We start from the raw sequence: 12,182 nt of genomic DNA on the forward strand, positions 1-12,182 counted from the left end.
TGCTTCTACAGAGAGAACGGTATAAGCTACAATCACGCTTGTTTTTCGTACATACTCGCAAATTCATTATCTTTCAATATGTTGAACTATTGACACTTGAAATAATCTATTTATATCCGAGCGCCAGGTACACGATTCATTAGCGAGGTGAAACAGGTTCTGAACTAGGCAACGCCGCACGTCTGTGATTCGCTGGTGCTGTTCAGCCTTTCAAGGCCATATGCAGGAGATTTGACGCGCACTCTAGTCGATTATTTCCTGTATTTTAATATGGGCTTCGGCGATAGCCTAGAATATACGTGCATGGTTAAGAACAACCTGCTTCTCGCCACTTTTCAAACAGCATATTTCCGAAAGAAACTCTGAGAACACAGAGACCTTCCTGCACGCATGGAAGTCGCCATCTTTGAAACTGGCACTATTTTCTTTCTGCTCACGTGATCAGTTGTAATTTACAAAGTCATCATGTATAATTATTATAAACAGAATGAAAATATATTTTAAAGTGTATAGCCCAATGTAATTTACACGTTTTTCTTGCATTAGTGTACCTTTATAGAACGGACTACATGCTGCGGAAGAAATCCATTATTAGGCTGTTGCCAACCTCAATACTTCTCACTAAGTCAAGTACAGAAACGGAAGTGGTATGTCGAATGTCAGCATATCATAGTGTGATTTTACATCGTCAGTGAGAATGATAGCTGTGGGGTGAGGGAGGGAGGTTGACTTAAAAGGGACTCAGCAAGAGAGAAGAAAGATGTGACAATATTTAATAATTCACCTCCAAATGTGCATTTTATTTTGTTTTTTCATATGTACATTAACTCCCAACAGGTCATCAGTGAAACACTACTTATTCTGCGTCGTTTGGCAAATGGAATGTCTTTGCACCTTGTGGTTATGTGGATTATTTTCTTTTTATAAGTTGGCAACACTGTTAAGGTACACGTGCTTTTGTTTACAGAAGGTGTTCCATGATTTTCACTTTTGGATTAGCCCAGAGAGGTTGAAAAGTGATGGAAAATAACCAAAAATACATTAGATTGACTAATTGCAATGAAGCATGCTTCGGCGATTCCATGAGTAGCATCAAGTCAAGATATGTAGTTTGAAACAGAGTTGCTAATTTTATCTCTTCCCTCATGTTACAAATTTTACAGGTTAACAATTTAAGTGTCCTAAAGTGACTGTGGATAACATTTCTTCTATTGCAAAAAAAAAACAAAAACAAAAAAAAACCTCTTGTTACAGTTGCAGCTACTTAAGTTTAAAAGCATCTAGGTACAGTTATAATTACTCCAAAAAGTAACTTATTTCCAAACACTGATCATGATTTATAACTTGATGTTTATAAATATGGAGAAACTAGTACTCACTTTATCCGCGAAACTGTTTTTTCTTCTTTGTTCTATTAATTTCAGGCCACCGCCACCATCCTCGTTTGAACTCGCTGTACTGTTGCTTGGCGTCTTTTGTTTGTAGTTCTCTGGCTGCTGCTAGGTGCGCTGTTAACTGTGCGTCTGCTGCTATATCCCGGTGTTAACTGTTGTAGTAGGGGAATCCAAGTGTGGTGTGCCTGTCCGCTATCGATGTTCAGCTTGTGCGGGAAGTGCATTATGGCATGCGTTTCCTTGATTTTGGTGTCTGCGAGTGTGTGGGCAGTGTGTTTGACTTGTACCTTCTGAATTTTATGGCTATGGTATTTGTGTGTTTGGCAAGACCAGTAGTGGGTTGGGCTTTTTTTGCATCCGTTAGGTGCTGTTAGATTCTTTCATTGACAGATCTGATGGATCTGCCAATGTAATGTGCTTTGCACTTGCAGATAAAGTGAGTACTAGTTTCTCCATATATATACACACTACTGAGTCTCTTTTCTCAATTATGAAGTAATGTTTATGTATTAACATCAACAGGAGTTGAATCTCCTCTTCTATACTAAAGTTTGTTTGTGAGCATTAGATCTCTCTAAATATGCACGACTGTACAGTTATGTTATTGCAACTAATTCTTGTATAACCTAACGTTTACTTGTATTTTGAAAATGTAGGGTTACAGCTTGACTTGGACCCTGATGTTGTGGCTGCAATGGATGATGATTTTGACTTTGATGATCCTGACAATCAGTTAGATGATGATTTCATAAATGCAGCCAATCGCACGCCTGATGAATCAGAATAGTAAGTTTCATGTATTTTTCTTATTGCTTCTTGATGAACATCATGTATCAAGTTACAGTGCAATGAAAGAGTGGAATATTGTTCTAACACATTAGGCTAATAGCTTGTTTCCTCAGAAGTGCATAGTCATGTGTATGCAGTATGAAAATGTAACAAGGTGTATGCTTCTTATTCTCACAGTTAGAAAGGGGTGACCTTTTTGCAGGCCAACGAGGCTCTGGCAACTGGACTCCTGGCCAGTGGGACCATGTGGGTTTGTGTCCTGTGTCTATTGTGTGTGCCGAGTACCTCTTTACAGTCTCAGCTTTTAATCTACGAAGGCTGTTCAATAAAGAATGATCATAATTTTTTTTATAACAACATACCCTCACTCATCGTCCAAATTTTGATGGTCCTTTTCAAAGTAGTCCCCATTCGATGGAATGCACTTATCTCACTCCCCCCCCCCCCCATTCTTCAAAGACATCCTGGAAGCCATATTTCGATAGGTGCTTCAAAATCGCCTTCACCACTGCTTCTGATGATGGAAAACGCTTTCCACGAAGGTGTTTCTTCACATTATGGAATAAAAGAAAGTCAGAAGGGGCTCGATCTGGACTGTAAGGAGGATGAGGAACATGTCAAATTTTGTGTGGTGAAATATGCAGTAACAACATCTGTGATGTGCGGGCAAGCATTATCGTGCTGCAGCATCCAACCTGATTCTTTCAAATGTGGCATTTTGCAATTGATATGGACTTGGAGAAGTTTCAGTATATCCCTGTAGTATGCTCCTGTTACAGTTGTATGTGTTGGTACGACATGCTGATACACCATTCCCTGAATATCGAAAAATGATATGACCATAACCTTCCCAGCAGAAGGCACCACTTTTTTTGCTGTCTTTGGTGTTGGTGATGACTCAGATTTCCACACAGAGTTTTGCTGTTTGCTCTGGATCGTAATAGTGTAGCCAAGTTTCATCTGCAGTGACAATCTTCGAAAGAAACACCTCATCTTCCTGTAACATCGCCTTCAACTGTGAACAAACCAGCACGCGAACGTCCTGTTGTTCGGGTATGAGGCGTAGGCTGAACTTGCATGGCTGCCACTGACGTACTACTGGCAAAAAATAATTGAAACTCTTACCACATATTCATCACACATGAAGCTAACAATGCAACATAAAATTAAATTTGTATACAATACATCATGAGAGTAAGAAATTTATGATCATTCTTTATTGAACAGCCCTCGTAGTTAAGGAGATTTTAGTACTCAAGAGACAGTAAAGTTTTAGTTCTTGTTAATGAATAATTAAGTAACAGGGTGGCTACTCACAGGGAATTATGCATGTCTTTTTGACTCCATGAATTCTGTGTGAATTTGTCTCCGTAGACGCAGGCCCGGATTCCCCAATAGGCCTCATAGGCCCGGGCCTAGACCGGCACTTTGGTAGGGGGGCACGATTGCTTGCTTTAAATTTATAAGGAATACCTAATTCTCGGATTGCCTCTTTTTTTCTCCGGACACACGAATGGAATGACTTAATGTAGTTGTATTGTAAATATAAGTTAAATAAAGTAAAAATAAAAGTCTTCTCTGAAAAACAAGGTAAATGTTAAAATGTAATTTATATAATTTGTCATATCGCTTTGTTACATTTTTTGTATGATGGTATGTACCTACCACTTAAATAAAGTAAAAATAAAAGTCTTCTCTGAAAACAAGGCAAATGTTAAAATGTAATTTATATAATTTATGTCATATCGCTTTGTTACATAGTAATACAGAAAATAATGATTTTTTTAAATTTTTGATGAATGGTATGGGGGCGGCTGAGCTTGTTTGGCCTCGGGGTGGCAAAGAGGTAAATCTGACCCTGCGTAGACGTGAAAAATTGCAACTTTTATTATAGCCACCCCCACTGACTTTATACATATTTATTAATGCCCTGAGGCAAGTTTTCACAGTTTAGCCATTATTTTTATCAAGGAAGGATAATTAATGAAAGCTGCATTGAAAATAAAACAGAATTATCTCAATTCCTTTACCCTTTGCAGAACAATCTATCTAACCGATTGTGAAAATTATTGCAAACTAAGATATATATTGAAGTTGTTAGGTAAATTTGAGTTTGAAGTTTTTATACGCAGCGAATTCTCTCTTTCCCTTCCGCTAGCAGTTAGTTTGGCAACAGTGCAATAGCACTGGCTGCATCTCGTACAATTTAACAGTTTATTGTAAATTAGTATGTCCTGTAACATTTGTGTTTGTAGATGTATTTCGAATCTTGGGTATGTGAAATGGCAAATGTAAACTCTGCACCTTAAATTACATATTTGAAATATGTGTATTTGTGCCCTTGAATTTTTGGAACGTTCACCTTGAAAATTGGGAATTATACTTGAATTCTATCATGGTCCTAGAGTGGCCAACCTGAGTAAGGATGTTTTTAACAGATTTGTTTAGAGATTTTGTCTTCAATTTTATTTTAGTTATGGGGCTTATCCCCATATTACGTGACAAGCAAAAATAACCTATGTGATGATATGCCCATACTATAAATAATTAATCAATCGCAGAAAATTGTTGCTTATCTGTCTGTCGTATTTGTACTTCTGTTTCTGTACTTTTTTGAATACCTGCGATCAGTTTCCAGCTAGTTTGTACTGTTGCATTTGTTCCTTAAATTATAGACAGTATTTTAAATGTAAAATTGCTACAATTAATTCCTCAATATGGCATCTGTAAGAAATTGTCGGGGTTCCCATGAACCTGGAAAATTCAGGGAAATTAACCTGTGATTGAAAAGTCAGGGAATTATGAAAAATATTCAAGAAGTTTTAGGTACTTGCCAGGATTTAGGAATGAAATTCAATTCCACATCTTCCTTGAACCAGCTTATGTAACACTGAAGAATGTTAATTTTTGCAAAAAAGTATGTATGTTCAGTGACATATTGTGAACACATTTTTCGTCCATTCGAAATCATGAGATAATGTGAATTTGGTATAAAATGTGGATTGTAGCCTTTTCACAAATGCCACCACATTATATGCTTAAAGGTAAAAAATGCTATGAAAATCCAACATGTTTGTGTTTCAGGTTTAAAAATAAAATTTACCGTATTTACACATACATAACATGCACATTTTCCAAAATGTTATCAAAAAGAGAAACTGCATGTTATACATGGAATAATTCTGCCAGCTACATGGAACCAGGTTTAAATGGATGTTTTTCACCATTTTCACCTTCTATCGGAACGTTTTACATCACCAAGCAAAGTGGTAGGGTTCTGACAGGAGATTAAGTACGCACGTACTGTTACAAGGGAAGTGTAACGTTGGTATTTGTTGTCTGAAAAAAAATAAGTGGTGCAAATTTGGCAGAGATGAAATGCATACCTACCGTCACATGCAAAATAATGGAAAGTAACAGACTCCTAAAATTTGTTCCAACATGACACTGTCATGAATCAGTGTAGGCCATGTAACCAACAATTAAAAAGCACAATGAAGGTATAATTTTAGCTATATATGGCAGAAAAGTGTGCTAAAATAAAAACTCAAATTTTGGGAAAATTAACACTGAAAAGAAGAAAATATCACCAAAAATCGAAATCCCTAGTGATATTCTATTTTTTAAGTTTATTTAAGTTAATGTTGGATAAACTTCCTTTATTAAGTATAAAGTGCAGTTCAACACTTTGTTTGGTTATTAGCATGCTAAAACATCACTGAATGGTCCGAAAATTTACTTTAAATTGTCGGGAAAATCTGGAAAAGTCTCATTTGTTTCGCCAAAATGAGTGGGAATACTTATTCATTACTAGCTCTAACAATATGAACTTTAATTGTGATATAATATTAATCCAGGTTTGTTCCATTACAGCAGCGAGGATGATGATTTTGGCGACATATCATCAGGAGCTGACAATGAAGATGATGAAGTTGGAAGCCTCAACGGACGTCTACACACATTTTTAGAGGAAGAGACAAAGTCTCGGTTTACCAGTTATTCTCTCAGCAGCTCTGTCATCCGGAGGAATGAACAACTGACTTTACTGGATGATAGGTTTGAAAAGGTCAGTTTTTTTGTTGCATTTGTAACATAACCACCTTGGACCGTGTGGGATTAATAATGACATTATTACATATGTGAATAAAGTACACATCCAGGTGCATTGTTATTTTTCGTAGCTCCATCAGGCCACAAAATTTTGTCTCTGTGGCTGAGATATCTGATAGTTTGTACTGACTGGCACATAAGGATTTTTTCTTTGCTGTCAAGTTCTCTAAGAATTTGAACAGAGAATAGCTTTGTTTACCTCAAAAACTGTACAAACACATAAGCCAGAGATTCTAGTTTAAAAAAATATATAAAAACTAGGCTGAGTCAATACCAGTGGTATCAGTATTAGAAGTATTGGTTCGAGTTTGTTGTAATTTATTTATCGATACGTTCCAATAATTTTCTGGCATTTTGGTCTTTCACAGAATTTGCAAAAATGTACCAGGTATGCATTTATTTCAATATCTTCTATATGAGCACTGCTACTATACAAGAGAGTATGAATTTCTCCCCATGTTGCAAGTGGAAGCAATTTTTCAAGTTCATTATTAAGCTACATGTTTGAAAAATATGATGAATAAGAATTTTCAGATCCCCATGCATTCCTTATGGAGAACAAATATGCAACAACTTCAAGTTACGACTAATCAAATGGAATTTTTGTACTTTCTGATGACAAATCAAATCTTCTGTTAATGTGTTTTTCTACACCATTGGAAGTTTGGTATTCCCAAGAGAACGAGTACGTAATACTCCCAAAGCGTAATGCTAACTTATCTCCCCTCCTACAACCATCCACTGCACAGACCTCTTTCCCCAGTTTGCCGAGGGAAAAAGAGCCTTGTGTCTGGCTGGACATAGAAACTGTTACTTGTGCCCTTAATGTTGTATTCTAATTCTTGAATGTTTCGAAGCAAAACTTTTGGTAAATTAGTGCTTGTAATTGGAATGCAATACTTACACATTAATACTGTATTTACACATGCGTGTATGATGCGCACTCTGGTTTTGGATGGATAAAAGTGATAAAAAATTTTATCTCGTATATAATGTGCAGTACAATCCAGTTTCAATAAATGGCTTTCTTAGTTGTAGGTTGTAAATCTGTTGCTATGCTGATCATACCTATTCAATTGCTCATCCCTTCTTTTTCAAAATATATACTTTCTCTTTCCGTGACTAATGTAACATTTATACGAGGCACATTCAGGCCCTTCCAAATAGCAGTTAGCAGCACAAGATTTCTTCCTTTAAGGAATTTACACACTCCATGTATGTCATATTATTTGGCCAGTAATACATTTTAATTTTTATTATCTTTTTCCTTATGTTTTCTTTCATCCAAATTACCATAAAATCAGAATGTTTCTTCATTTTTTGATGAACTTATTTCAACCGCATTTCACATTAGTGTCGTTATCTTGTATGGAATACTGTTTCCAGATTCAGAAACTGCAGGATTCAAGCTTTACAATGATATATAACATGATAGAGTTCCATAAACATGACAAAACAATGCAAGTGTCCCAGAATCATGTAATGACCCTGCACGGTTTCATGTTGGCTGTCTGAATTATTCCGTGCATACGCACCACAGTTTTTGGGGGCAAAAATTTTGGAAAAACGTGTGCATTATACGTGAGTAAATACGGTATTAATCAATATTTTGAACAACTTTTAATTATTAAAATTTGCAAGCATCATTGTCAATATTGGCGGGAATTGGTAGAAGTGTGAGCATTGGTTGAAAGTCGTATCAGAGCAGCCCATAATACAAACATTATTCGTCAGAGTAACATGTCAAACACTGTTACACACTCTCGAAGAAGACCACTCAGTTTTATTGAAGACCATTATTTTTGTTCTGTATTTTGTAATATAATTTTAAAAAAATAATAAACCTTAGTCTGGACACTTATTAAAATTAAATGATTTCATAATTTTGTTCCATTTCAGATGTTTGAAATGTATGATGATACTGAAATTGGAGCTTTAGATTGCGAAGATATTGAAGGTCACATTCCACCAGACTCTGAACAACTACTTCAGTGTGTAGAAGAATTTAAGAAAGAGCAGGAAGACAACAAGCAGAACATGCTTACAAGACCAACAGTATTACGCAGAGAAGTGGGTTCTGATAGCAGCACCGAAGAAGACATGATGGAAATGGAAGTTAAAGAACCAGAACAATGGGACTGTGAATCTATTCTGTCGACATATTCAAATTTGTACAATCATCCCAAGCTGATTGAAGAACCATCAGTAAGTATATTGCAGTTTTTCCATCAGAGAAATGGATTTTTGTTACTTCTGAAATCTAGATCTATTAGGGTTAATTTTCACGATTAGCACTCTTGCCTATGGTGTGATTTGTCTGTTTCGATTCCTGGTGGGAATCATTGACCCATTGTGAGGACAATTGAAGAGCTACTTGAAAAGAATGAGTAGCAGGTTTCGGTCTCGAAACCCAGAAAACAGTAGTGATGGGGACTCAATGCATGATGAAAATGCCACTCTGGCAGGCCCTAGCCCTTAAGGGTACTGTTGCACCATGGCGTTTAGTTTTTAGTTTGAGTAAAGGTGGCAGAAAAACCATGAAGAAAGAAAAAAAAATGGTAGCGGAAATTGTTCTGGCTGGGCCTCGAATTTTTGTTAATTTTTTAACAAGACCACCTAGCATTGTATTATAAAGGGCGTTTCATAAAGTGCGCAGTTTTTAAATCGCTTGTCATTTTTTTTGTTTGAAGGTTGGCAACACTGTTCTTATCATTTTCGTAATCTCTGATCACTCAGATTATTACTTGAGCAATTTGTTGGCATTTGTTCAGTTGAGTTGCCATGGAGCGGTTCACTATCGAGCAACGCATTGTTATCTTGAAAACACATTACAGAAACGGGGAGTGGGGAGTCTTATGCACAGACAGTTCATAATATTCCTGCGATCTTCAGACATAACAATGCCCCCACTGCAACAACAGTTAGGAGGCTGGTGAAGAAATTCGAGATATCCGGGTCAGTTGCAACCATAAATTGGCCTTGGTGAAAACGTAGTCGTCGCACAGATGAAAACATTGCAATAGTGCAAGACAGTGTGAATGTTAGCCTCGCGAAGTCACTTCGCCGTCGTTCACAACAGTTGGGGATATCGGTATCCTTAGTGCTACGAATACTGAAAGAAGACCTTCATATGCACCTTTACAAGGTTCAGTTGACGCAAGAGATCAAATCAACTGATCATGTGAAACTAAGAAATATGCCATATGGACATATGCCAGACATCATTTTTCATGTTTAAATCACATACGGGCAAATGCTGGACACTTTTCACTTATCAATTATTAAATCGTAGTGAATGTGTAAAATAATAAAAATAAAAATGTCAACTTTCATGCAATTTTGGCTGAGTTATTGCATTTTCAAAAACTGTGCACTTTATGAAACACCCTTTAGTATTTTGGCTTTTCAAAATTAATCCCTTTGTGTCATGCAAAAAATTAAATAATTTATTTCCGATACTTCCAGAAGCCTGGAATAATCCGCATTTCACAGAAGACAGGGATCCCTTTTGATGTATTGCATAGAAAGGGACTCACAGCTCGTGATCTGAAGCAGTTGGATGCTTCATACAACTCCAGAGATATTTGTGATGGAACAGAGTCTATTCTCAGTGCTATATCCACATTGTCTGTGCGGCCGAAGGACGAGACTCCCGAGGATAGAAGGCAGCGTAAGAAAGCATTGAAGGAGTGCAGAAGGGTAAGTCAATAATATTAATTATATACAGTGATACCCTCCACTGCAAATATGATAAGAAACTTTTATAATCAATATTTTTTAAAATAGAGAAAAGCATTGAGGTTTTTCTTCAGGTTTGTTTTGGAGCATGGTAATACTAAGTGAGACATTTCAAAAACGTTGCAAGATATGAATTAATAATACTGGGTGTCCAAAAAGTAAAGTATCCAAGATTTTGAAAGTACATAACTTTTGTACAAAAAGCGATGAGACATGAACCTTGCATTGGGCATTAACTTTGTCTATGTGGATGTTTTGTAAACATTAAACAAGAAAATTATTCTCTGTATGAACGTTTAGTATGCAAGAAAAGTTACCAAGGGTGTAAAAAAGACAGCTGTGAAGTAGCTTGCAATAATTTTCAATGTGTATCGATGGTCTCCATGGACATTTATCGAATTTATGAAAGAACGATAAATTTTTATGCATTTTGTGCATTACAGGATGATTTAAGGGCTTGATTATGACTAGGGACATGAAGTTTTTGTTTTAATGATAACATTGGTAGATTAAAGAGGCAAATTTGCTGTGTGTCAGGATCTTGAAATAATGCAAATTATGCCATTTTTCAGAATAACACCGAATTTTGCACCGATCCGAAAAATGCATAGAAATATGCAATATAAATTGAGGATAACACTTCTACTGTTCCAAGAGAGTTATCTGAACTACTGCTGAAATACACTATGTAGCCCAAAGTTATCAGACACCCAGTGCTGTTTGTTCGGAAGGTACCAGATGTGTTATTAATCCTCCCTTTGCTGTTAAGACAGCACTTAACCTTCGGAGTAAGTTTGCCACTAAGTTCTGGTGGAATTTGTTTTCATTCTTCGTGTACCATGGTGAATAGTTGACGTGTGTTCATTGGTCAAGTGGGTCTGACTAACAACCGATGCTCCAGCTTATCCCAAAGATGTTTGATTGGGTTGAGGTTGTGGCTTTGCGCAGGTCAATTCAGCACTTCCACTTTCTTAAATTATGATGCAATTGAGCTTGATGTGTGAAGCATTATCGTGTAGATACAGAAAAGGGCCTATACCAAACTGTTGCCACAGCGTGGGAAGAATGTTACTGTCTAAAATGTCCTGGTACAAGCCACAGGTCATCGACCTATCGATTAAAAATAAGGTCCCAAGTCCATTACCCAACCACCACCAAATTTTTGTCAACAAAAGACCATTTGCCAGACATCCACAAGTTCCACACACGTTTGTCTGAGGGTGCTTGCATCTCTCCAAATGACAGTAAGCACTGGTGCATGTGATCAATGGTTTCCTAGCAGCACGACCATGAAAACCAAGCTCTATTACCTCCTGGCAGTTAGTACTATCACTGGCCACTGTACTTGGGCTGCAGCGGAAATCCTGTGCAATCATTGATAAGGCTGTTCTGACTGTTGTTTCCCACACACTTCAGTTTGCCAGTCTGGGTCTATTTGAGTGATGATTTGGTTCAGTGCTTCCATAACTTTCCCACTTGCCAGTGACATCGCCAACAGTGTAATGGGGGAAATTTAATTGCTGAGAAATTGATGGAATGCCTGAATTTATGGACTCCATTTAAAAGCACACAACTCCTCTCTGTTTACTCATAATGACAGCAATCTAGTGTGTTCTTGTGTTTGTACCTTCACTTACATAGCATTAGTCACATCCGTTAGCATCATACTGGGCAAGTTCACTTGGAGCCCAGGGTGTCCGGTGACTCTTGGCTATATAGTGTATGTATGAGGGGGTATCCCTACATTTAAGTCTAAATAAATTGCAGTTCAGCTCTCTCTTCAAAACGAGCTTTCATGCAAGAAATCTCGAATTTTATCTTTGTTCAAATACAGTGAATTACAGTTTGGTTAGTGTGTGTTCATTTACTTGTTTATTTGAGGGCACTGTTTTTATATCTGCAGTTTTTATAAATGTGTTTTGTATAATATAAATTGTCTTTATTTACAGGAGAGGAGGGTAGAACGCAAAGCAAATACGCTGGCATTTAAAGAGGAAAAGAAGAGGCAAGAAAAGATGCTAGTGAATAATAAAATGAACATTCAAGGAATTAAAATAGTGTGAATCACACATTCAAGTGTTGTTTGTAAATACATTTCTTGTTGCTACCTTCTAATATTTTGTATATAAATGCCATCTTCAATAAAGGGGA

At 36.8% G+C, this 12,182-nt stretch overlaps 1 protein-coding gene across 1 annotated transcript in view; it reads left to right on the forward strand.

Moving 5' to 3' along the window:
* LTV1 (LTV1 ribosome biogenesis factor) overlaps positions 1 to 12,182 on the forward strand; it is a 30,352-nt gene extending 18,170 nt beyond the window's left edge. Inside the window, exons 5-9 of the mRNA XM_083113522.1 lie at positions 2,051 to 2,180; positions 6,057 to 6,249; positions 8,193 to 8,498; positions 9,759 to 9,992; positions 11,981 to 12,182. Of these exons, the coding sequence (XP_082969648.1) occupies positions 2,051 to 2,180; positions 6,057 to 6,249; positions 8,193 to 8,498; positions 9,759 to 9,992; positions 11,981 to 12,094 (977 nt within the window). The 3' untranslated portion in view covers positions 12,095 to 12,182. The remainder of the gene's footprint in view (positions 1 to 2,050; positions 2,181 to 6,056; positions 6,250 to 8,192; positions 8,499 to 9,758; positions 9,993 to 11,980) is intronic.

The sequence above is a fragment of the Lepisma saccharinum genome, chromosome 27 (genome assembly GCF_977018435.1).
Source record: "Lepisma saccharinum chromosome 27, izLepSacc3.1, whole genome shotgun sequence".
Taxonomy (NCBI): domain Eukaryota; kingdom Metazoa; phylum Arthropoda; class Insecta; order Zygentoma; family Lepismatidae; genus Lepisma; species Lepisma saccharinum.